General features: G+C 42.0%; 1 protein-coding gene across 2 annotated transcripts in view; it reads left to right on the top strand.

Moving 5' to 3' along the window:
* The window catches only part of PSME4 (proteasome activator subunit 4), a 2,155,241-nt gene that overhangs the window by 163,120 nt on the left and 1,964,736 nt on the right, over positions 1 to 27,385 (top strand). For both annotated transcript variants that reach the window (XM_086927646.1, XM_086927645.1), the window contains 2 exons: positions 7,917 to 7,961; positions 12,362 to 12,511. In XM_086927646.1, coding sequence (XP_086783772.1) covers positions 7,917 to 7,961; positions 12,362 to 12,511 — 195 coding nt within the window. The remainder of the gene's footprint in view (positions 1 to 7,916; positions 7,962 to 12,361; positions 12,512 to 27,385) is intronic.

The following is a 27,385-nucleotide window of genomic DNA, read 5'->3' as shown; positions in this document are numbered from 1 at the left end:
GGTTAGCGGGACAGTCTTGGTACCAATCTAGTATTGAGGTGGGGTGATGGGCAGCTCACAATCCTCGAGTTCTAGAAGGTCAGGCCGCGGCAGCGCCAGCAGGTCCCGATGCGGATGTAGGTTGCAGAGGGCCGCGGCAGCGCCAGCAGGTCCCGGTGAGGATGTCGGTTGCAACGGGCCGCGGCAGCGCCAGCAGGTCCCGACGAGGATGTAGGTTGCAAAGGGCCGCGGCAGCGCCAGCAGGTCCCAACAAGGATGAAGGTGGCAGAAAGCCGCGGCAGCGCCAGCAGGCAGGACGACGGTCCACAAGGCAGGGCTGCGGCAGCGCCAGCAGTCCGTCAAGGATGAGTTCTTCACGGTGTCTCTCGACTCCAGGATACAACTGCCTTCCTGCTCTGGAGCTGCCCTAGTTATAGGTCTGGCGCCCTTTGATGTCCGGACCCTCGCACTTGGAGGTCGGGAGGTCCGGGATGAGGGAGTCCAGACACCCAGCAGGGGGGTGGAGCCAGCGCCCGGGGAGGCTGGGGGGCGATCGGCACCTGGCGGGGGAGAGCCATCGACACTCCTCTTTCCCATTGACCTGCCAAGTGGTCCGTTCACCTCCTGGGTGGATGGTGGTGCCGGGATGTCGGGGCCTGGCCAGGCCCAGGGTTGGGGTCGAGCTGAGGCCACGCGGCCTCGTGGTGCAGGGTCCAAGATGGCGGCTGGGCCAGGCAATGGTGCTGACGGTGGCCCGGGCCAGAGATACAGAGATGTCCGGGAGCAGGCGTCCCGTACGGGACGGGTTGCGGGTTGCTTCTGTGGGTCGTTGGGGTGGTTCTTCGGGTAGCACCTGGAGAGCCGGTGTCCGGGCTCTGTCATGCGGGGAGGGAGCGAGCCCTTCCTGAGGCCTGTCCAACACCTCCACAGTGCGACCCAGGGCTATAGAGATAGTCTTACCCACATTTATACAAAATTCTTGTATCTTGGAGCAGGAAACAAATATGTGGACCTCATCTGCATTCTGATGGCCGCATCTTATACAGCTGGCTTCTCCGCCACCCTTTATCTTGGATAACTTGAGGGGAGACCAATAAATTCTATGGAGTGTAAAAAAGTATCTAGAGATACTTGCCATAAGGTTTCCAACTCCTCGCTCGGCAAGTAGTTCTCCCAGATTCTGTATGGTTGATTCATCTTGCTGTCCGTAGCTGCCAAGAGATGGTTATACCATTGTGCCACTTCCTTTTTCCTAGGAGCTAGATCCTGTAGTTCGCTTTCCATACTGCTATCTTCTATGATTGGCCAGCATTGACTTTTACACCAGGAAGAGAGCTGATAGAATTTGAACCTGGACAGAGTGCAGTTGGTAATATGGTTCCAATATTCCCAAGATTGGCATTCATCACCCAGTACAAGGTCTCTCCAATATACAACCCCTGCCTCTTTCAGTGGGTGAGCAAGGGAGTCCAAAAGACAGTCAGGTGTACCGGGAGAATCCCAAACTGGCGCCCACTCGCTATAATAGGATAGTCCTAAACAATTTCGGCAGTCAGACCACAACCTGGCCGCCGGACGCAGAGTCTTTAAGCGGATTTTCTTGAAAAATGTAGGCGAGCCAAACTTGTACATGAAACCTAACTCCTCTTCCCCTAATACCAGGATCCGAGATTTTAACTATGTAAGATGCTGCGAAGAAGGGGAAAGCAGCAGGCCCCAATGCCATTCCGATCGAGGTCTATATGATTTTGAGGGAGGAGATTATTCCGGTCTGGCTAAAATTGTTTAATGGTATCTTAGATGGTACATCCTTCCTGCCTGACTCCTGGAGTGATGCAGTCATTGCATTGATTTTAAAGCCAGGGAAGAACCCAACTCGGTGTCAGTCATACCGACCAATTTCTTTGCTAAATGTGGACTATAAAGTCTTTGCTGGAATCCTGAATGGTCGGCTTAGTAAAGTTGTTGGGCCAATAATCCATACGGACCAAAAGGGTTTTTTGCCAGGCCGACAGATGTCAGATTTAATACATACTTTAATTGGGTCGATTGACTTAGCTTCGACGCAGGGTCTTCCTCTCTCAATCATCACTGTTGATGTAGCAAAGGCCTTCGACCGGGTGAACTGGCACTTTTTAGATATGGTTCTGAAGGTCTTTGGTTTTCCGATAGGTTTAGGGAAGTGTTGAAAGAAATATATAAATCTCCACGGGCCCAGATCCTGGTTAATGGCAATCTCTCCCCAGTAGTCAAGATAGGGCGTGGAACCAGGCAGGGCTGCCCCCTTTCCCCCATTTTATTTGATTTATATATAGAGCCGTTAGCTCAGAGTATAAGGTTAAACCAGAAGATTGTTCCTTTTGAAATAAATGGGTTTGAACGAAAGTTAGCATTGTATGCTGACGACTTGATCTTTTTATCATCCAATGTCAGTACTTAACTTTCAGAGCTTGAAGTTGAAGCCCAAACCTTTGGAACCCCATCAGGCTACGAGATAAACAATGAGAAAACCGAGGTTATTGCCTGGAATATAACTGATCAGGAGGGGAATTTTGGCAAAGAACTTAGGGCCATAAGTATCAACATCCAGATTTGCGAATCTCAAATCGCGATTTTTTAGAAATCGCTATTTGAGATTTGCAAATTGGTATGTATGTAGAAAATCGAATTTTTTTTGCGATTTCTTAAAATTCCTTAATTGCGATTCGCAAATTGCGAATCGCAATTAAGGAATAATTTCTCATTCATTACTATGGACCAGGAGGCCCATAGGAATGAATGGGAAGGTATTCTCAATTTGCGATTTGCAATTTGAGAATCGCAAATTGAGAATAATTTCAAGGGTGCAGGGGTGTCCAAAGGATTCACTGTTGCACCCCTGAAATTAGCATGGGTGCACATGTGGCGCACATACATGCCCTAAGGGCATGTATGTGCTTCACATTGCACTTTGAAAAATGGAAAAAAGTGCATTTTTCAAAGAATTCGCTAATTACCACCAACTTGAAGTTGGTGGTACTTTGCGATTCCTTAAGGCCAATTTGCATTTTTTGAATGCTTCTTACATTGCATTTAAGGATTCGCAAAATGCGCGACTCATTAAATGCAATCGCAAAGTAAGGAATTACAAATTTTGCGATTCCTTATTTTGCACTCAATTTTGCTACATACATACCATTTAGCGAAAATGAGTTCGCAAACACCGAAATTCATCGAATTTCGGCGTTTGCGAACCCATTTGAGCTTCATACGTATGGCCCTTAGATACTTGGGAGTTATAATTACTCAAGACCCCGCCAAAATCCCTAAGATCAATCTAGATAGAGTCTCAAAGGAGGTTGATGTTTTGCTAAAAATATGGCGGAGTATCCCATTATCATTGTATGGGCGAGTTAATTTGATTAAGATGTGTGTCCTCCCAAAATACACCTACCTTTTCAACAACAACCCTTTAGAATTCATTCGGAAAACCTGATATTCTTAAAATCCAGGGCAAGATATCTTCCTTTATCTGGGCAAGTAAAGCAATCCGGCTATCCTGGAAAAAACTTAGGCGCAAACTTCAGCGAGGGGGGGGGGTGGCCCTACCAGACTTCCAGCTGTATTGTTGGGCTTACCAACTAAAGAATTGTAGAATGTTATTGCTCTCCCCAGATAATTCATTGATAGGCTGCATGTTTAAAGCCATGTTAGTAGGGGAAGAGGAGTTAGGTTTCATGTACAAGTTTGGTTCGCCTAAATTTTTCATGTATGTTAAGCTTAATGTTTTGAAGATGGAATTGCTTTGGTGAGGAGACAAATAATGAGACAGCCAGAAAATGATGCTGTCACTGCAGCCTTCTAGTGTTGAAGATAAATCTAATGAATGGCATAGGTTTTTATCAAAGAATGATGGTCCTTAAAGCCTCAGCCTGTTAATGTAATACTGGTGTTGTGCTGTTTCTCTCACTCTTTGCATTCTATCGCTTTCCTTCTCCCAAAATAAATGAAGACACATTTCTGAAATGTTACTCCGGTACTTGCGTGCAGGAATTAACTATTAAGTCTTCCGTCTTCATGAATATTTTTTAGCAGTCCCACTTTTTTCTTTTTTTAAGTCTCGCCTAAAGACTGCTTTTAGCTGTCTCTTGGCGAAGATCTATTTTGAACAGCATCAAATCCTGCAGTAGACTTTTTGTTAGCTGACTGTTTACCATAGGTTGGCATGCTTGTCAGTTGTATTTGCCTACTTTCTTTTTTCTTTTGGGGGCTTTTCTTCCTTTTGCATTGTCCATGCCCTGGAGCACAGCTTATTTACAATATTTTTAATTCAATTACTTTAATCTTTCCACAGCCAATGGTAATGTATTGTTTTCTTGCTCTCTCTGTTGTGCGCTGTTCCTCCCTTTAAGTACCCCCTGCACCCTTGCGCTCCGGTTGCTGCTTCCTCCTTAACATTTCCTGACCCATTCCCACACCCACACTCCCACCCCCCACCAGCTTTTCTTTTGCTACCCTAAACCCTCCCGGTCTGGCTTTTTTTCTTGCTTTTTTATTTTTTTCGTTTTCCACTTTCCAAGGGCGACTACTATTCCCAGATTGTTTGAATGAGTCATGAAAGCATATGGGAATCATCCAACCTGTTGCTTTCAGTAGAAGCGCCTCTTCATATGTGTTGAATTGTATTATCATCCAACCTCCATGCACAGCTGTTTTCCTTCCAACCAGAGGCAGCATTAGCATTATATTCTTACTATTTATTTGTATGATGATTTAATGCACAAAGTTGCAAATAATTTGGTAGATAATTTATCTCCCTGTTCTTCATCTTAAAGTTTTTAATGAAATTCATAACCCTCTTAACTGAACTGTAGGAAACACTTTAGTAAAATGAAAACCATTCACTTAATCTTACCACACTGTACTTAGTGCACTTTACAAATGCACATAGCATAACTATCACCCACAAGGATGTGCTGGTGCTGAAAGTAGTTATGTGACTCAGGATTCTGTGATGACAGAAATGTGTCCTGTATTACTTACAAAGAACTCTGGTTGAAAGTAAGTGAATAGAGGCAATATGGAATTCAGTCAGTAAATGATGTGCTGGTACAAAAGAATGAAATACCATATCTAATCAACATACCGACCTATTACAATTGAAAACGAATTTCTCCGGCTTGTGTGGCATTCATTGGACCAAGTGCCAGGGAATTCCTAGCCTGCCAGCATCAAAAGTGTTGTGTTAATTAAGGGATGATGTGGAGAGGCAAGAGAAGAATCTTTTAGGTAAAAATATTTGTAGTTTTCTTGTATTGGCTACACCAAAAACAGTATTTTTACTCTGTCAACCCAGGTTGGAGTGGTTGTTTTTAACACATTTTCCTTTTGAAAATCGTCAGGAAATGATCTAAACTTCACCCCATTGAAGACCTAAGAACAATAATAGGCTAGATTATTCTAACTCCGTGTATATTGGTCTTCCAAACAATGCTATTCATAGGCTTCAATCGGTACCAAATGAAGCTGTCTGCCTCATTTACAGACTGCCTAGGAACTTCCATGTTATACCTCCAATAAATCCACTGCATTGGCTTCCTGTTAAGCAAAGGATACAATGTAAGATCTGTTGCACTATCTTCAAAGCCTAAAAAGGACTGGGTCCCTGTGTCATAGCTAACAAAATTAGGAAATATATCCCTTCTCGTGTGCTAAGATCATACAATGCCAATATCTTAGAGAACCCCGGATACCCAAAGAAATGTATGGGTGGCCAGAGCTTCTCTGTTCAGACACCAACCCTTTTGATTTCTCTTTCTGATTATTTGCATTTGGAAACTGTGTTCAAAACTATTAGGAAAAAATCTTTAAAAATAGCTGTTCAGACAGGCAGGCATATTGCTACTAGGTTTGGCCTTTTCAATTAAACCTTAATAATATCCTCAGTTACTTAGCACCAAGAAACCCTTTGTGAGCGTGTTCTTTATCAAGTATGTCTAACATATAAATAATGAAAATACTTTATCCACAAATTGAATAACATTAGTAAGTAGAAGTGTATATTGATTCTTATAGGATCAAGAAGTTAATATTAGTTACAATAAAATACTGTGAACCAAATAACTTTTTAGGTAAATATATACAATTACACTTAATGGTTATTCTCCATTTCTTATAAGATCTCTAGAAATATAAATTAAAATGACATTAATATAGAATACTTTCATTAGTTATCTTTGTAGTGCCCATTTTCTAAGGCATTTTGGTCTGTATAAAGTAGTACTCCTGTAGTACTCTTTGACCTACACATATTTGCCTTTGTGAATTGGTCCCAAAACATCTACAGTGTGAAAAAATGGGAGCTTTTAGGGAATATTAAAAAACCATTAGTACAAATAGAAAGGCCAGTGTTCTGTCTGCACTTCTACTACAAGAGAAGGAAAATGAAGTTTCAGGGCTGATTGACAAAGGCATGTAAAAAGAGCATGCACTTCCCATACTCCTAAAAGCTTTTGTGAAATGTTGCTTTTGTGTTTTCAGTCAAATAACATGAATAGGTTCCAAATTACAACAACATACAATGCACTTTTGCAAATGCAGTCCATTCCCATCACGTGTTAATTGATAGATGAGAGTTTGGTTTTCGGATATTTTTAAATTTAATCACTTGACACATGTTTGATAATCATTAACCAAACACAGTCCAAAGACTTCATCAATTTACAAGGCCCAAACAGGAAAAATCAAAAATGTAATAGCATATAATTTCCTGCACATGTGGCATACAAATCTAACTTTTAGGGCATTTACCAATTGTCCTTGCCATATGCCTACAAATCTACACCAGGTGTCGATTTTCTGTATTAGCATGTGAACATGTACTCTTGCAGACTTTCCAACAGTTGGAAATTTACCCATAGAGAAATGTGACACAATTGTTGTCATAGTTTTATTGGTCCCCAGAGAAAATAATTTCCTTCTTTTCTTTTCTACTTTCTCTTTTTTTGTTATATGGGGATGTTCCCTTCTCATTCTCACCTGAGAAAAACACTTAATTTTGCCACTGGCAGGAGTAAAGTTGCAAGTGTTTCGAGGTTGGGAATTAACTTTTACTATGTGTATACCGACAAACTTGCAAGTTTGTGTGTAATCACCTAATAATGCAGGTAGACCCACAACAAATGCCCACAGTTGCGGAAAGTGCATCTCACTGACAGAATTCCTGACTCTGGAATAGGATTGTACCATTGTGAATATTCATATAACAATTATTTTAAGGCTCTTTCGGAGAACTCACAATTCGGGCATCCAGGCAAAGTTATTACTGTAGAGTCAAACATCTCTTTCGGAATACAGTAGTCTTTTTCTAAGTAAAATGTTCCATAGCGGGATTGCTCTTTACTGAACCATCCTCTCACCTGTCGTTTTTTCACAGTGTATGTATTTCTGTCTGCTTACAGATCTTTACTTATCATACTTTCATAACAGATTATTTTCTAATTCCACAATTTAATATTTCTTACAGCTTGATGCAATATTCCTACATTCTTACGTTTTTAAATGTTTCAATTCACTGTGCATAACTATTCCATAAAGGCAGGAACATGGCTGTCACTGTTAAGTAAAATATAGTCTCTGAATAGGTTTGAGCTAAGCTGCTTAAGAACGCAGATGCAATGACCAGTACTATGAGGAACTGTGTGACTGGTTGAAGTTCGACAAGAGAATTATTTATTTTGACCTAGGTAAAAATTGTATAGCACTTTAATGAGAAGGTGGCTGGAAATGGGACTAAACTAAGAGTAGTTCAACAGAACACTTTCACTCTTTTTAACAGAACGATACAGAATGAAAAACTGCATGTACACAGCGGGTGTCTAACTGCATCTAAAATGTTTGTGTTGTCTCATATACCTTTGTAGAAAAGTACTTATTTTGTGTTTATTTTTATGTTTCAGCTCAATTGAAGGCGTATTAAAATCTCTTGTAAAATCCTGTCGACCGTAAGTATTACTTTTATTTCACTCCACTACTTTCATGAGTGAAAAAGTCCATTTAGAAAAAACTGGACAAATCTGTGTAAACTGACCTTTACGCCCAATAGCATCCTTCGTTTCCAAAGTCTGTAGGTGTCCCATTTCATGGTCAGTGGAGGAACTGATCCAAAGCGGCTACTACGGGTTAGAAGGGCATATGCCTTGCACAATGCCTTATACATTTTTAGATCTCTTGTTAGACAAGCCGTTTTGATTTTTCTTTTTTTTCTTTTTAATGGTTGGGTCCTCATAGATCCACCAACAGCAAAGTTTTAGAAAAAGCATACCAGAAGAACAAAAGCATTGACAAAACCAAACAGCTGTCAGCCAAAGCAGCTCCTGCTACTCCTACGCGCCTGCAACAATAGTGTTGCATTACAACTCAATGTCATACCTGATTTTTTCCTCCTTGTTAGTTCTTAGAGCTGCCACATGTTTTGCAGTCTGTGCATTGTTACTTTATCGAGTACATGGGACATAGTAATTGATTTTAGGAATGGGTCCCTTACAGTGATAGATCGGTGCTGAACCATCCTTCCCCTCTCTCATGTAACTGGAATAACCTGCCTAGTTCATTTGAATTGTGAGGTATTTTGATTTTGTTGTCCTTGGCTTGCCCAGTTTGCCTTCAGAATTCTCTCCAAAGCATGAAGAAATTATTTATCAGTCCAGTTAGAAGGACTCATCCCATAGTTCGAAGGTATTAATTAGAAACTGAGTTTGATACCCAGGTTGCTAGTAGTTATGCATCATTGACCGCCATGAATGTAGAGTATGCCCACTTGGGTGGGTGGATCCTGAAACACTAGTTTATGAAATACATCGTGAAAAAAGCAAAAGATTGCATTGCCGTATGCATTTGCACACTATAGTTTATATAGGCTAAATCTATTTTCCCAGTTTAGTGTTCTACTCATAAGATAGCATTACATCCACTGCTGTATGCATTAATCCCAAGATCAACAGTTCATAGTCGAACAGAGTTAAAAATGTAGCCAGAATGTGAAGAGAAGCTATAAACGTCTACTCTCCTTTAAGTAGCCTGCCAGTTCCGTATCGCAGCATGATTGTACTTGCCAATTCGCAATCTTTCCGTGTCGTGCTGAGTGGATTTCACAACACTTCAGGGCCTTTAACCTTATTTTGTGAGGATTTTACCTCCAACGTTGACATTGTTTCACCTTATTCAACATTTTTTTTTACATATTGAAAGCATTTCTACTTTCCTTTTCCATCCTTTGAAGTGGACTTTTGTGCCAGTGCCGTGACTATTTGTGTAGTGCTCATCCTGTGAGAGGAAGAAAGCAGTTGACCCGCATGCTCTGTGTGCCCGGTTTGCATTCCTCATATTTTTTCCACAGTCTGTCCTTAACAGGTAAGACAACATTGCAGCACCATTTTCTGAAGCTGTTCGAAGAAAAGCCCTAAGGTAAAAAGAGTGAAGTTGGAACAAGGGAAAAATTGCCCTGATGGGTAAATTGAAAAAGAAGCTGGAAACAACAACCACTGCCCCCTTAGTGATTCAGCAGCTTCCATCTCCCAGCTTGTAAGTTACTGGCAGTTTCTAGAGAGCTTTGGTTCTTTTTGAGGAGCATGTGTTGAAGTCTCGATGAGTAGAGAGACTTCCCATCTTAGAAGAATAGAAACTGGGGAAGAGGGAGGATTATTCATGACTTCATTGAAGGTTTCTGTGATACAGAGCTGTGATTAAAAGTAACGTTGCCTTCTTCATAGAAGGATCTTGGATTACAGTCATGAATGTAGGATCGAGTAGTAGGCCCACTCTAAGAGAAAAAAAGTGGTTTCCAAGCTTAAATTGTAGAGGGAAGAACCTATCCAAATAGACTCTTGACGACAGAATGACCAATCATCATGTCCATTCTGAGCCTAGACAATAGTGTTTGGCTACCCAAACTACATATTTGCGAACTGCTGCATTTCAATTCCTTTAATTCTCTCCTATGTCATCTGAGTAACCGTGTGTGTACAATGTTTGTCAAATTAGCAACAAAAAACCAGACTGGTTATAGGAAACTGGGTAACAGCAGAACACCGTTTACATATTAGCAAAGCAAATTTGGCAATGTTTCCAGATTTACAGGTAGGAAACTGGGACCAAAAGCTAAAATAGCACACATCCTAAAGGCAGCTGTTTCAAACTGCACCAAACTGAAGCACCAGTAGCCTTCAAGATCATGTTATTTGCATGCTTAAGTCACTGGCCGGATAAAGGTGGAAAAAAGGGGCAAAGGCTCCATTGTGCTACACCTTAGAATACATAGCATCAAAACATCAGACATGACTCTTGTAATGATAGTAGATGGAGCTTACGCTTTGACTCTGAAAGAAGTTCTTGGGATACTGGAAACAGGCACCATGGAAAATAGCATTTTAAGTTAGGAGTTGGAGCCCGATGCACGAAGGTGGTTTCTCAAGCCAATCAGTATTTTTTGCACACTGACGAGTTTATCCCTCCCCACTTCCATTTTGCAATGCAACTAATGTACTAATCAATTGTATCACAAAATTCCATTAATAGGGAGACTCAAAAACTCCTGCTTACTTAACATTCATGAAACACGAGCACTTTGTAACTCCCTGTGAATGGCTTCGAAAGCAGGGGTTGGGGTTTCAAACGGTAGCAGACCTCCATCCTTAAACTTGAATTGACCTCATGCCTGCTTTTATTTAACACCACTACTGTTCTCTTAAAGGGCAAGACTACCTTTCAAAATAAAACTTTGAGCTGCAGCGAATGACATTGTAGAGCATGTATTCTCCTTCCTGTCCAGACAGCACCTGTTTTCGGATGGCTGTAGCAGATCAATTATATGAGATCGTAATTGATGTTGCAAATAATTTACATTGCCTGGCAATTAATAATGGGAAAGAGTGCGCCAATACCATACCCCCTTTCTTTAGCCATTTGTTACGATTCATAACGTGTGCTTTATGTGTCATAATGACATTACCTGCTCACAAAAACTCTTTGCCAAACCTGTGATATTATGACATACAGACTTTGCAACAGCAAAATAATATTGTACATCATCTCCTTAAAGTGCGGTTAAAGAGTATTGCAACATAGCTAGAATTTATTAATAAGAAACCACTTAAATATTACAGATTTAAAAAATTTAACAATACTTCTTAAATTGGTTTAAGCTTTCAATAGAAAATGAAGGCATTTTGACAAAGATGCATTAAAATACAGATAAACAAATTGGAGCTGATTTAAGACCTGTGGAGACCTTCGAGCATTCAAGAAAATGGCTGCCTTTTGCTAGGATCTTTAATTAGTGGCGCAATATTCAGGGCACAAACTGGCCTAGGAGCTTCTCTCTGGTGTATATTACAGGGGTGCTTCATTGAATTAACCTGTATTGCACACTTAACTGTCACAACTATTCTCAAACTATCAAAAACATAGAGATAAGGAATGGAGAAACACCTTAATGGCACTGCGCACTCACTCACTGTTGTCTGTTCTCTCCTGATAAAGACATTTAACGCAAAAACAACAAGAGTAGTGGGGAGTCGGAAATGTAGTACACATACACCAAAACGTGTTATTTATATAGCATCCTTGTATTAGAAAAAAAACCACACATCTTACATAGGTTCAGAATAGTCGTTACAAAATTGTTTTGATGTAGACTAACAAAATAAGCTCTGAAGTTGCCAAGACGTGTTTTCCAGAATACAGAACTGCTTCTTCAGGGCTAAAGGACTTCAAATAAGATGTTTACGCAGTTCAAACATATGCACTCAAACCCAAGCATTGGTTAGTATAAACTCTTATAGAATGTATAATCTCTCGAAGATTGTAAAGAGCCTTCAAATAAAAACACAAACTTAAGGCTCTTGATAAAACTACATAAAACTCAATGTTACGATTCACCAAAGAAGCAGTCCATCATGCAATATTAAGAGTCAGTCTTTGTATTGCCATAGTCTATCCAAATTGCACATACACACATAAATATTCTTATAGGTACACCAATCTATTCCAAAAAGCGTCAAACAATGTATTTCTGACAGCATTCCCGCATCAAGCCACTGTTTTTTTCGGCGAGGAGGTAACTGGATGTGAGAGCTCAGTTTCTTGTAACAAATGTCCGAGATCAGAAAAAAGATCCTAGCAAGTGTTGTATTTTAAAACTTCAGCTCACATGCAATGGTACATCGTTAGAAGAGATATAATTAAAATAAATACCATATATAACTATTTTCAGGGAGCGGTGGGATGTTCAATTTAGTCTAGGATACAAAATCTGTGAAGTGGAACATAGCACAATTGTTTGTATGCTCTCTAATTGAATGAGCGGCGTCAGTTCTTGATAACTTCCTTTCGTGTTTCAATTTAGTTATTTTCCAGATGATGCCACAGCGGAGATGTTGGAGGAGTGGCGACCTTTAATGTGTCCTTTTGATGTAACAATGCAAAAGGCCGTTGGTTACCTTGACCTTTTTTTGCCTACCTCCCTCCCACCAGAACTTCACTGTAAAGGCTTTAAGTAAGTATAGTTATTTGCATTTGTATTTGTCAGTGTTTCTAGAACGTTTTAAAATTGTAATCCAGAAATCCTCGTTCTCACTCTAGTTTTTGATTTATTGTTGTATTCAGTCTTCTTTTTATTTGTATAATTGCCTGTAAATGTGTTTGCTTCCATTTTACTGTAATTCACTTCCTTGAATTAGCTATTCTAAAATCAGTTGCTCTACTCTTTTAATGCTAATTTATTTGATTCTACATTTATTTTGTGTAAAATAGACTATTGATTCTTTAAATGTGCCGTTTGAATACTACAGGATGGTGATATTTTCATGCTGAATCTGCCACTAAAATTATGCTCAGGTCATTTTTGCCTTGGAGTAATTGAAGGGTCACATTGTAGCAACTTAGGTTTGTCTATATCACTAAGAAGCATGTCCTCAGACTATTAGGAATAGAACTACTCTGGTGCCTGAAAGAAAATTAAATGAATGGGACTAATCGATCCATGTCACCTAAAAATGTTGGAAATGTTGGATTCCTTTAGTTGTTGATCAGCATGATCAGTCTGATTGCTTCACTTTGTAAAATGTGGGACAGGGGTCCTTCTTGAATTGGTTTGCTATTACAGTTGCACTGGATAGTGTTAAGTGCAGGCCAAACACGGTTTCTCTCTTTCCTATTCTTTCTATTCCAGGGAATACTCCTCATTAGTCATAAGCACTGAATAGGCCCGCCCTTGTGTGTGGATTTCGGAGCATAAACAAAAAAAATATAAATATATAAATATATATATATATATATATATGGTCTGTCAAGTTGGTCCCGTTTGTGGGCAGAATCCGGCGCGCTTTGTTGGGGGTGCGCTCCTCTCGGCCAGGACCCAGGCCGTTTTAATTTATTCGGGGTCTTTCCTCTCAGAAAGAAGTTGAGGCGCACACACAGCAGGTAAGGAAACGTCCTTTATTGCACCATTTGAAACCACTCCATTGTCCTTTTTTCCTGATGCATTTCGGCCGCATCGGCCTTCTTCGGAGGGAGGAGGGAGGGAGGGTTTTCTGACATCAATTTGCCTTCAGAACGCACGCAGGCTCTTCGTAGTGCTTCAATGATTACCCTCAGGTGGGTGTCCGATTCAAACTTGCATGAAGAGCATGCTGGTCGTTGTAGTGCGTTCACTGGCTGATGATGATCATCAGCCAGTGAAGAGCCTGCGTGCGTTCTGAAGGCAAATTGATGTCAGAAAACCCTCCCTCCCTCCTCCCTCCGAAGAAGGCCGATGCGGCTGAAATGCATCAGGAAAAAAGGACAATGGAGTGGTTTCAAATGGTGCAATAAAGGACGTTTCCTTACCTGCTGTGTGTGCGCCTCAACTTCTTTCTGAGAGGAAAGAACCCGAATAAAAAAAAAAAAATATATATATATATATATATATATATCCTACTGGCGGTTGCCAGTAGGTATATATAGTTAGGACCTAGTTACCATAGGAAATTCCGAACATTCTATTGGGAATAACTTTGGCGCCGATTGAGGGATCTGCCTGTAATTGTCCTTAAATTTGTCTCGCTGCGCTCCTCTCCTTCCCTGAAAGTTTCGGGGGGATTCGTCAAGCGGGGGCCGAGAAAAAAGGGGAGGTCCCAAAACGTGTTTTCCCCATGTTAATTTCCATAGGGACATTCTGACAAGGCTACAGCTCGAATGGCTGAACGGAATTATACCAGATTTGGCAAAATGGTAGGGACTGGTATGCAGCAGTGCCTTTTGTATGTTTGGTGTAAATCCCTCCAGTAGTTCTTGAGAAAATTGAATTTGAAAATTTTCAAATGGCATTTTCTATGGGACCTTTAGACACGGCTACAGCCCGAACGGCTGAACGGAATTACACCAAACTTGGCAAAATGGTAGAGACAGGTATGCAGTAGTGCCTTTTCTATATTTGGTCAAAATCCCTCCAGTAGTTGTTGAGAAAATGAATTTGAGCACATTATATATCTATATGCGCTCAACATTCTATTGGGAATAACTTTGGCGCCGATTGAGGAATCTGTGTGTAATTTTCCAGAATTCTGGCCAGCTCCGCTCCGCTCCTTCCCTGAAAGTTTCGGGGGGATTCGTCAAGCGGGGGCCGAAAGGGGGGGTCCCAAAACGTGTTTTCCCCATGTTGATTTCTATAGGGACCTTTAGACAAGGCTACAGCCCGAACGGCTGAATGGAATTACACCAAACTTGGCAAAATGGTAGGGCCTGGTATGCAGATGTGCCTTTGCTATGTTTGGTGAAAATCCCTCCAGTAGTTCTTGAGAAAAATGAATTTGATCAAATTATATATCTATATGCGCTCACCATACGCGCACCGTACGCGCGCTTACCCTTACGTGCGCGAGCAAGTTTCTGATTGGCTGGCAGTCGACTGTCAACATTCCAAACTGTCCAAACCAGGAAGTGTTGGCCACCATCTTGTTTTTCAGGAGAACTGAGGCACAAGAGAGCCCAAAACAAGAGTTGAAAACACGAAAAGGGGGCAGGGTAGAGACCCCCCTACCCTCTAGCCCTTCTCAGGGGGTCCCAAAAGGAACCCCAAGGGCAAAAAAAAAAAAAATCATGGGGTACGCACACCATATGCGTAGGGTACGCATACCGTGCGCGTACCCCGCGATTAAAAAAAAAAGACATTTTTTTTTGCACTTGGTGGTCCTTCTGGGACCCCTGAGAAGGGCTAGGAGGTCAGTGGGTCTCAACCCTGCCCCCTTTTCGCGTTTTCCACTCTTATTTTGTGCTCTCTTGTGCCTCACTCCTCCTGACAAACAAGATGGCTGCTCAGGTGGTCCCAGAAGGATAATAACATATATAAACGTTATCCGCTAATAGAATAAGCATTTACAAAACCTATGAAATTTATTGAAAAAAAATATAGGTTTCACGCCTGATATAGTTAGGAATTAGCATTTAAAAAACCTTGCAAATTCACTAAAAAAACCATAGGTTTCAAGCCTTATATAGTGAGGAATTAGCATTTAAAAAACCTTGCAAATTCACTTAAAAAACCATAGGTTTCAGGCCTTATATAGTTAGGAATTAGCATTTTAAAAACTTTGCAAATTCACTTAAAAAAACATAGGTTTCAGGCCTTATATAGTAAGGAATTAGCATTTAAAAAACCATTGAAATTGCTCCTATATAGTTAGTTGTACTAACTATATTTCGCGCAACCGCAATCCACCTCTGATGATGTCACATATTACATCATTCATGACATGGTCAGTGACATCACTGATGACATCACTAATGACATCACTGATGACATCACTGATGACATCTCATTTGACATCACTGATCACATCACTGATGATATCTTTCATGTGATAATACGATGCACCTCCTCACACTCTAATATAACCTTTGATACACCCAGTGTAAAATACAGACTACCATTCTTGAAACCATTGACACACCAATACCAGTTATTACATAGGCACTCACTGATTCCTAGGTCTACACACACATTCACTCATTCACCCATAGAATCACTCATACATACAGTCACTCATCAATACAACACTATCATATGCACTCATACACCTATACAGACACTCTCACACTGCCACTCATCCATGGAGTTACTCACACACCTAGTCAGTCATGCAAAGAATCAATCACACTTCCATTTCCTCAACTATACAGTTATACCCACAACACCTTACTTATTCAAACATATACTAACACATACTTACTCTCTTATACAATTACTGATACAAGTACACAATGATCCATATAGCCACTCGCACATTCACTGGCTCTCATGTATAGTCATTTATATATGCCAACTCTCACATGCACTGTGTTCTACATATGTACTTACTTGCACATGTAGCACTGAGATATCCATTCACTCACCAACACACACATGCACACAGTCAACCGCCCATATAGCTGTTTCCACATGCACTCTTGAACTCATACACCTAGTGAATCAACTGCTCACACATCTATGCACAGAGTCACACACCTCCCAGCCACCCACAGAAACACACTCAGTCTCCCATTCAAATACTTGGGCAACCAATCAATAACCCATATAGACACTCATATAGCTACTGACCAACACATGCAGGAGCTTACACAACAACAGACATACTGATGCACACATTCAGACAGTTTAGTCACTAACCCATGCATTTAGTAAGACACATTTAAATACTCACTCATACAGTCAGTCACGCACCTACTAAATCCTTCATCCAGACACTTCTACATCCACTCATTCTTCAATATGTAAAACATATTGAAACTTTACAGAAACACACAGTCACTGGATGATAACAAGTGATCAGCGCCAAGAAACCGTCTGGTGAATGCCGCGCTTTATAAGTAATTTTTACATTACATTACATTACATTACACATCAGTGATGTCATCAGTGATGTCATCAGTAATGTCACTGACCATGCCATGAATGATGGAATATGTGACGTCATCAGCAGTGGATTGCGGGAGCGCGAAATATAGTTAGTACAACCAACTATATAGGAGCAATTTCAATGGTTTTTTAAATGCTAATTCCTAACTATATAAGGCCTGAAACCTATGGTTTTTTAAGTAAATTTGCAAGGTTTTTTAAATGCTAATTCCTAACTATAACTGGTGTGAAACCTATGGTTTTTTCAGTGAATATATATATACACACAATTCTGGTTGCATATGCCTCCTTCGTGAGAAGAACGAGTGCAAACCACAATTAAGTGCATAAGCAATTTTTTTATGAGTTTTGTCCGCCAGAACGCGTTTCTGCCATTACTGGCCTTCATCACATGACAACGCTACAATTAATGATCAGCTCTTTAAAAGTATATATATCTATATGTTTAACCTAATCCAAAACCTAGTCCTGTGAAACCTTCTTCAATATATATATATATATATATTTACAGTTTCCCAGTGTCCAAGACTTAGGATGCACTCACCAACTTCAATATACGGCAGCAGCTCAAAGATCAAACTCCTGGTACTTGATAAATATGCCTTACGCGTTTCAGACTGTCGTCCTTGATCACAGGCAGTTTGGTTGCAAGGAGTAACAAAGACTACTGCTACGTATCACCTGTATTTTATTTAAGCTTCAGTAGGCCACGTGATATTGCAAAGGATTCTGGTGGCAGTAGTCTGTCTGTGTCTCTCTTTATGATAAAATAGCGCACACAGTTCAAATGTTCATTGCATCTCCATCTCAAATATGCTTTAAATCCAGCCATAAGTAGGCCATCCCAAAAGTTGTTTCATTGCGCTGCAAAATAAACAAAGCCACGTTGTTAGTCCGCTCAGGGCCACGCTGTGCAAATCCCTCGGCCCGCGCTGAACTCACGCGAAGGTGCTTCCTCAAGACAGGACTGCCGTGTTTAACATTACAGTTTCCCAGTGTCCAAGACTTAGGATGCACTCACCAACTTCAATATACGGCAGCAGTGCAAAGAACAAACTCCTGGTACTTGATAAATATGCCTTACGCGTTTCAGACTGTCGTCCTTGATCACAGGCAGAGTGGTTGCAAGGAGTAACAAAGACTACTGCTACGTATCACCTGTATTTTATTTAAGCTTCAGAAGGCCACATGAGATTGCAAAGGATTCTGGTGGCAGTAGTCTGTCTGCGTCTCTCTTTATGATAAAATAGCGCACACAGTTCAAATGTTCATTGCATCTCCATCTCAAATATGCTTTAAATCCACACAGACAGACTCCTGCCACCAGAATCCTTTGCAATATCACGTGACCTACTGAAGCTTAAATAAAATACAGGTGATACGTAGCAGTAGTCTATATACTGAAAAAACCATAGGTTTCACACCAGTTATAGTTAGGTAGGTAGTTAGGTGGAAATTTTACTCGCATAAAACCATTGAAATTCCCACGTTATAGTTAGTTGGACTCACTATTAACGTGCGCGTGCAATGCACTGCTGATGACGTCACATATTACATCACTCATGACATGGTCAGTGACATCACTCATGACATCACTCATGACATCTCAAATGACATAACGTGGGAATTTTAATGGTTTTATGCGAGTAAAATTTCCACCTATCTATAACTGGTGTGTAACCTATGGTTTTTTCAGTGAATTTAATAGGTTTTTTAAATGCTAATTCCTAACTATAACTGGTGTGAAACCTATGTTTTTTTCAGTGAATAATATATATATATATATATATATATATATATATATATATATATATATATATATATATATATATATATACGACCCCTCCCAATGAAAAGAGTTCAGAGGACACTTTCTGCGTAGTGTGCCTCCTCATTTTGTTCCTTTTCAAATTAAATGTATTAAGTGTTACCACTTTATTCCAATCAAGATGACTTCAGGTGTGCCATACTTTTGTCATAAGTAAGACTGTTAGCGTTCTAGTTGTTCTTTAGAACACTCTGGGACATTCTGTCATTGGGCTATAGTTGGGCTACATCTGGCTGATATTTGGGCTACATTTGGGCTCTTTTGTCTCTGGTGGCCATCTTGGGAGACTGCATATCAGAATTTTTTTAATGAAATATAAGAGGATTTGAGAAGTCACTCAAAATGTGCCCAAATTTTTCTTTCTTCAGCACTAATCATAATTTCTATGGCAAAATGAACCCCCTCATTTTGTTCCTTTGCAAATTAATTGTTTTAAGTGTTAACACTTTATTCCAATCAAGATGACTTCAGGTGTGCCATACTTTTGTCATAAGTAAGACTGTTAGCGCTCTAGTTGTTCTTTAGAACACTCTGGGACATTCTGTCATTGGGCTATAGTTGGGCTACATCTGGCTGATATTTGGGCTACTTTTGTTTTTTTTTGTCTCTGGTGGCCATCTTTGGGCTACATTGCCCTACATTGGGCTACATTTGGGCTCTAACATATATATAGCCCAATAAATATTTTTTCAAAGTTAATTTTCGTAACAACCACTGGAGCATATATCTTGAGACATAGCAAAGGCACATCGGGGTACCAGTCCCTACAATTTTGCCAAGTTTGGTGGAAATCGATTCAGCCGTTCGGGCTAAAAGTGAGGTCGACCGCCCTATGGAAATTAACATGGGGAAAACAAGTTTTGGGACCCCCCTTTTATCTCGGCCCCCGCTTGACGAATCCCCCCCAAACTTTCAGGGAAGGACCGGAGCTCCGCGAGGCAAATTTGAGGAAATTTTCAGGCATACAATAGAATTTTGAGATTTTGCATTGAAAAAAATCCTAACTATAACTACCTACTGGCGACCGCCAGCAGGTAATATATATATATATATATATATATATATATATATATATATATATATATATATATATATATATATATATATATATATATATATACAGATCTACACACATATATACAGAATAAGCCACCAAATAGGCCACAAAAATGCCAAACTTGCCATGTATTTTTCATTTAAAATAATAGATATCTATACAACATTTCTGTGACATAGAAAAGTGTACTCTTCACTTGTGTCAACATAGCCTTTATTTTCATGGAACAAGGCAAGGTAATAGCAGGCAGTAAGCCAAGAGGCTGCATGTAGAACAACAGGTAAAACTGCACTGTGCCTTTAAGACCTCCAAGACCTCCAGGCTCCCATCATGCCCCACAGGTGACCGTTAAATCAGTTCTTTTTTCTGGCTCCTTCTGTGAGGATCCTGGAGAGTTGTGCTCATCAGTTATTGACTTTCTGTCATTAATTGATATTTTGAAGTTGTATTTTTTTACTTCACTCGACTTCGTTAAGTACAAATGGTACTACTTTAACCTTTTTTCTGACTTTCCTGATATTGTTTTAGTCAGAAATGCCAGCCCTGTTTAACAAGCATCCTTCGTGTGGGAAGTAAATGGCTACATCCGCCACACACTCCATCTGCATTGTGTGTTTGCCATCCTCACACAAACCAGACTAGTGTTGTTACTGTCAGCAGTTTTCCAGCAGGACTCTTCGGGATTAATACCATGCAGGAGAGAGGAAAAGGATCTACAAGTGACCTTGAAGGTAATTAACAAACAGCCTTTTAAAGAGCCCTCCTCTCAAGTGCGGTCTGAGCATAGAAAAGAAGTGAAAAAAGAAGACACCGGTCTGCCTCGCCGTCGACGGAGAGAAGATCAGCATCGAACATACCTCTGTGGTCACTGTTGGCATCCGAATTGTTGACCAGAAGACATTTGCCATGGTCGACGTCGTCGAAAGAACAATCGTCAACGACCCGGTCGACACCAGGCCCTTCAACCAAGCCAAGTAAGTCTAAGTCTAGACTTCAAGCGACGACAACTCACAGACCGATATTGACTATTCCTTGTTGACGGTCCAGGTCCGGTTCCCCTCTGATGGCGGAGCACAGAAGCTCCACATCAAAGTCATCCCTGCTGCACAGACATGGGCGGTGGTCGTCGAGGTCTCCCCTGCCGACGTCGTAAACACCTCCGATGTCGAAGACACCGGCGGCGAGTCATAGACACTCTGCACTGAGAACCTTGTCTCCATCTAAACGCGGATGCTCAACGTCACCACCTCAGACGTCGCAGTGAATTGGATCAACATCGAGAAGATCGACGTCGAGCTTGTTGTCCTCCCACAGGCCTCCACCAGCAAAGAGACAGATTAGCTGATCGCCTGTACCGACGCTGAGAGCTCCTTCGACGTTGAGGGAGATCCAAGTGGTGGAATCTCAGGGTCCGATGTCGAGACGGTCGACGTTGAAGAGAACCTCCTTTGCTCCAGGCCTGAGAATTGTACAGATCACGCTGGAGAGATCCCCGGTTCAAGAACAGCACACACCACTGATTAATCTCTCACCAAGGTGGCTGAAGAGTGTGAAAGAGTGGAGAGTGACAAGGCGCATACCAAGATCGGACTACTCCCAGACATATTCCCCGTGTCGAAATCCGGTAGAGGGGTGCATCTACCTACACCTGCCACAAGGTCCCCTCCTGGATCTCCAAGAAGACAACAATCTCTTTCTCCAAGGAGACATCGGTCTTAGGCGTTCTTCTACAAGATCTCGCCTCGCCCAATCCTCAAGGCCTCGGGAGCGTAGACACAGATCTCCATCCTGGTCTACAGACACATCCAGAAATTCTGTGGAAGACTATTCCCTTATTTTGTCTGCCGCTCCTCCTGCTAGAGTGTCACCAGTAGACAATATCATTACAGTCAGTGAAGTTATATGGAGGGGGGCTGCAAAGCTAGACATCAAGATGCCGTCAGTCATCTTTGAAACCCTCCATCACAGATCGTCCACTAGACCTTTACTTCCCTTGGTACCTGGTCTACTGGAACCTGCTCTTCATATTTTTCTTACTCCTGCGTCAATAGGATCAGCGCTAGCGCGCATAATGAAAGTACTGAGCCCCAGACCAGGGTCCACTTTTCATGAGGTCCGGCCCTCCATCGGACTCTGTCATAGTGGCGTCAGCAAGAAAATCTCCCACAGTGGCGTCTTCTTCCACAGCCCCACCGACAAAGACAGCAAGTTGCTAGACTTTCTTGGGAAGAGGATGTGTAGCACCTCGGCCTCCTATGTGAAGGTGGCTAGCGCCTCTTCACTCCTGGGAAGATATGACTGATCACTATGTGACTCCCTCTCAAGATTCATAGACAAGCTGCCAAAAGAAGACCGGCGGGATTTCCAGGCCAACCTACAGGAAGGAGGAATCGTAGCGAACCAGGTCATAATTGAGAGCTTGCTTCCCTCAGCTCTGTTCCCCACTCCAGTGGGGGGAAGTATCATGACTCATCTGAACGAGTGTCATAAAATCACAAAGGACAGTTGGATGCTCAATATTGTGCGGAATGGATACTCAATCAGATTCAAGTCCCCCTCCACCGACAATTCCCGCCTCGGAGATTATCAGTCCATCAGCAAAGACTACTTCGGAAGGAGGTATCGATCATGTTGCAAAAACAGGCCATAGAAAAAGTTTGCTGGCTGCAATGTCGGCAGGGGATTTACTTTTGTTACTTCCTGGTTCTAAAGCAAGGTGCAACCAGGGAGTACTGGCCTATAATCGATCTCCGACTATCCTCAAAGAAAAATTCAGGATGTTGGCACTTCACAAAATTGTTCCTCAGATCCAACAAGGAGACTGATGGCTTCATAAACCTGCAGGACACTTACCTTCATTTCCCGATTTCCCGAAAACACCGACATTTCTACATTTCCATACGTCATAGCATTTCCACTACAAAGTCCTTCCTTTCGGGCTCAAGTCGGCCCGCACATTCTCAAAATGCATGGCGGTGGTGGCGACCTTTCTTAGAAAGCACAAAGTTTTTTGTCTATCCATATCTAGACAACTGGCTGCTCAAAAGTGCGTCTCAGTCTTCTGCAAGAACACCTACATTCATGTATTAAATCAGTTGGGTCTGTCAACTAGAAGAAGTCCATTCTCAATCCAACTTGGAGAATTCACTCTTTAGGCGCAACTCTAGACTCTGAAAACGCAAGAGTGTGTCCCTCGGAGGAGAGGTTATCCTCAATCATCTGCTAGTGTCGCACTATTCTCCGCACACATCGTCCCACAGCCAGACAAATATCCTCTCTGCTTTGCTCAATGGCCTCCTGCATCTACATTGTTCCCAATGCTTGCAGCGGCATTAGAAGATCAATGGTCGCAGATCTCTAACCGCTGGACTGTCTGCCTCAGACACTCAAAGACTCCCTAAGAAGGTGGCTGTAGAGTCATCATTTGTTGAAAGGAGCCCTGTTCCACTAGGAACTCCCCATACACATACTTGTCACAACGCATCCCTCCAAGGATGGGGTGCCCATATGGACCCTCTACCTGTTCTGGGGACATGGTCAGAAACTGAGTAAAGTTACTACATCAATATGTTAAGAGCTGTACACCTGGCCCTCACAGGGGCGTAACACAGGCTCCCGCAGCCCCCGTAGTGCGGGGGGCCCCTCGCGCTCCAGGGGCCCCTCACTCAGTGGAGGCAGCAAGCAAGCATCGCCCTCTACTCTTCAAGACTAGTGCAATTTAAATGGTGCACACATGGTGCTCACAGTTGAACAGGGCCTAAGGCTGCAGTCTCCACAAATTAAATAAATAGTGTGCAACTGCGAGGTGCGCACACGCCACGGCCAGTGGCCAACTGCCCTTCATTAATTATATAAATAGTGCCATGTGCACGCCCGGGCCGGGCCTCTGAGGCTCTCGCGCTCATAATTAAATGAAATGGTGCGCGGCAGCACGCATGCAGTTGTCACCACCGAACCGGTGCGGGTGGGGCACAATGCTATGCGCCTTCCAGCTAAAAACGCGTGCGCGTGATTAAGGACTCGTGGCGAGGTGAAGTATCCCATGAGACCCTACCTTTAATCTAACCAAACCCTGTGGTGGGCGTTCCTTTCAGAAAACATATTTGTGGGAAATATATTAAAACCTGGAAAGGATTTGAATGGTTGCTTGATTTTCATGAAAGTAAAGATTGTAGATGAGCTGTTGATCTCAGGGCCTGTGTAAGCACCCTACTTTTCAAGCCTCCTCACAGAAGTTGGCAAAAGTGTTATGTGTTATGATGTGCAGTGATGTGTTGTGATATGAGTGATGTGTTATGATGCGGAGTGATGTAGTATGATGTGTAGTGATGTGTTGTGATGTGGAGTGAGGAGTTGTGGTGTGTTATGTTGTGGAGTGATATGTTATGATGTGCGTGATATATTATGATGTGTTGTGATGTGGAGTGATGTGAAGTGATATGTCATGATTTGGAGTGATGTGTTGTGAAGTGATGTGTTATGATGTGGAGTGATATGAGTAATGTGTTGTGAAATGAGTGATGTGTTGTGAAAGTGATGTGTTGTGTTATGAGTGATGTGTTGTGAAAGAGATGTGTTGTAATATGCGTGATGTGTTGTAATATGAGTGATGTGTTATGTTGTGGGGTGGCGTGATGTGTTGTGATGTGATATGAGTGGTGTATTGTGTTATGTAAATGTAAATGTGTTTGTATTTATATAGCGCCTTCTAACCAGAGGTCTCGTAGCGCTGTATTCATACCGCTGTGGAACCCTTCCTGGCTTTCCGGTGAGATGTCCACTCCTGGGCACCCCCAAGGTGAAGCCAGGCATCCAAGCGCTGCTGGGGCAGTTGTGGAGATTAAGCAAGCTATTGCCCAGAGTCACAGAGTGGGACCCATGATTAGACTAGGCACCGAGGCGAGAGTTATCAGGTCCAGGGAGATTGAGCCCAAGAGCTGCCGAGGCGGGAATTGAACCCTAGTCTCGGGCCAGACCTCTGCATCAGAGTCTGCCGCTCTAACCATTGAGCCACGCTTCTTATGAGTGATGTGTTATGATGTGTTGTGATATGAATTATGTGTTGTGTTGTGTTATGAGTGATGTGTTGCATTATGTGATGTATTGTGATGTGATAAGAATAATGTGTTTTGATATGTTGTGTTATGAGTGATGTTTTGTGATGTTTTATGTTATGAGTAATGTGTTGTGATGTGTTGTAAAGAGTGATCTGTTATGAGTGATGTGTTGTGATGTGTTATGAGTGAGGTGTTATGTTATGAGTAATGTGCTATGATGTGTTGTATAATGAGTGATATGTTGTGATGTATTGTGTTATGTTAGGACTTCTAAAGCACAACGAATACCTGGACGTGTCTTGGCGCTAGCTCACAAGTCCTTGACAGACACTCAGGGAGGGCTCAGGAGAGTTAAAGAGGCAGGTTTTCAGCAGTTTCCGAAAAGGCCCGTGTGTTGGGGGCATTTTGAATGTGCAGCGGAAGCACTTTCCAGCATTTCGAGGCGTAAACGAGAACCTCCTTCCGCCCTATGCTGCTGGATCTATACCAACCATGAATAAGAAGAGGGTGGCTGTTGGCATCCAAACAGTTTTGTTCCTCAGCCTTTTTTGCCTGCCTGTTTTACAATGTTTACTAATAAAGACATTATGATTGAAATTGCTTCCTCAGTTCACGTTATTATCATGCACAACCCTTGACAGTCGCTAGTGTATTGCATGCAGATAATTCACCATCTATTTCTCTTACTTTCTCAGGATACTGAGTTATATCTTGTGTACTTCTCATGTATATTATCAGTCGAGTTTTTATGGAATTGCAGTTTTGGGTTTGTCTTTGAAAAGTTTCAAGGTATTGTCCATTAATGTCAATTCTATTTCAGACCCTTCATAGTTGTTCTTTGTTCTTCAGCCATAGGCAGTTCCTGAGACAATAGGATCGCTCCTTGGCATTGTTCTGATTGCTGCCTCAGTTAAATAATCTGCTTTTGACAGTATTGTTACAAATGGCATAGCTTGTATGTTAAGAGTGTTTCCCACTTTCTCATTAGAACTTGGAGAAATACAATATGGAGACATTTCAGTTAAATGTTGGAGGTTTCAAATCAAAATACTCTAGATTATTGGGTGGTAGGGCAGTGTGGTAGATGGTGGGTCGCTCTGCAGGGGGAGGGGGGCCCTCTACATGTGCTTTGCAAGGGGGCCCCCTCAAGTTTCGTTATGCCGCTGGGCCCTCAAGTTGTTATTTTCTTCCAAAAAGGTTCGCTTCCTGTTGGTTCAGACCGACTATACCACAACTATGAGCTACCTAAACAAATGAAGGAACCAAATCAAGACCTCTGTCACAGGAGGCCCAAACGATTTGGAAGTGGCTTCTGGCGAGGAAGCTGACCATATCGGCGATTAACCTCTCGGGCGCACTCAACATGCACGGGAACACACTAAGTCGCAACTTCGTCGAAGCGTACGACTGGGTGTTAAACGACTAGGTAGCACAAGACATTTTTCAAAGATTGGGCTCCCCAGACATCTATTTCTTTGCAGATGTAACAAACACAAAATGGCACACTTTCTGCCTCCATGTACCCTCAACCAGGCTCTCGAGGGAATGTGCTTTGATAGACTGGTCCGAGACATTACTCTATGCCTTTCCACCAATTCCGCTCATACCACTGCTGATCAAAAATGTTTACAGATAGATCCTGATCACACCAGAATGGCATCGCCAGTGGTGGTATCCGGACCTTATTCACCTTTCCAAGACACCACACAGGAGGTTACTATGCCGTCCGGGTCTGCTATCCAAGTTCGGAGGGAAATTGTTTCACCCCAACCTTCCATTCCTGAGATTAACGGCATGGCTCTCAAGTTCCTCCAAAACAGACATCTAGGTCTCTCGCCAGACTGTGTTCACATTCTGAAGGAGGCGAGAAGACCATCTTCGAGGAAGTCATACGCTTTCAAATGGAAGCGCTTCTACCTATGGTGTTCAGCCAATGGCCATAATCCCATTGTTGGACAGGAACAGTTTATCCTCCCATACCTTTTGTACTTTGCTAAAATCAGGTCTACAGTTTACTCCTATTAAAGTACACATGGCAGCAATTACAGCTTATAGAAAGTCGCCCACACAAGTTTCTTTCAGATGCCAGTAGTTGAGGAAGGGCTGAAATAGGTCTACCCTCGTATTAGGTCTCCTTCTCATTACTCAGAACTTAATGAGGTTCTTTCTAAATGAATGGGTCCTCCCTTGGAACCCATTCACAGAGCATCATTGCAGCATCTGACTTGGAAGGCTGCTTTCTCAGTGGCTATTACCTCTCCTCTCAGAGTAAGCAAGATCCAAGCGCTATGTTCTAAAAAGCCTTATCTCCTTTTCCATGCTGAGTAGTCCTGAGAACCCACCCTAGTTTCCTGCCTAAGGTTATATCGGATTTTTATATTAATTAATCAATTACTCTCCCCACGTTTTTTTTTAACCCTACCACTCCTCCTTAGAAGGTGTTGCATTCTCTTGGTCCAAAAACGGTTCTATATGGATAAAACTAAGTGCATATGAAAGTCTGATTGTCTCTTTGTGAATTATGGCCCGATGCG

This window comes from Lissotriton vulgaris, chromosome 6 (assembly GCF_964263255.1).
Source record: "Lissotriton vulgaris chromosome 6, aLisVul1.2, whole genome shotgun sequence".
Taxonomy (NCBI): domain Eukaryota; kingdom Metazoa; phylum Chordata; class Amphibia; order Caudata; family Salamandridae; genus Lissotriton; species Lissotriton vulgaris.
This window is presented reverse-complemented; position numbering and strand designations above follow the sequence as displayed.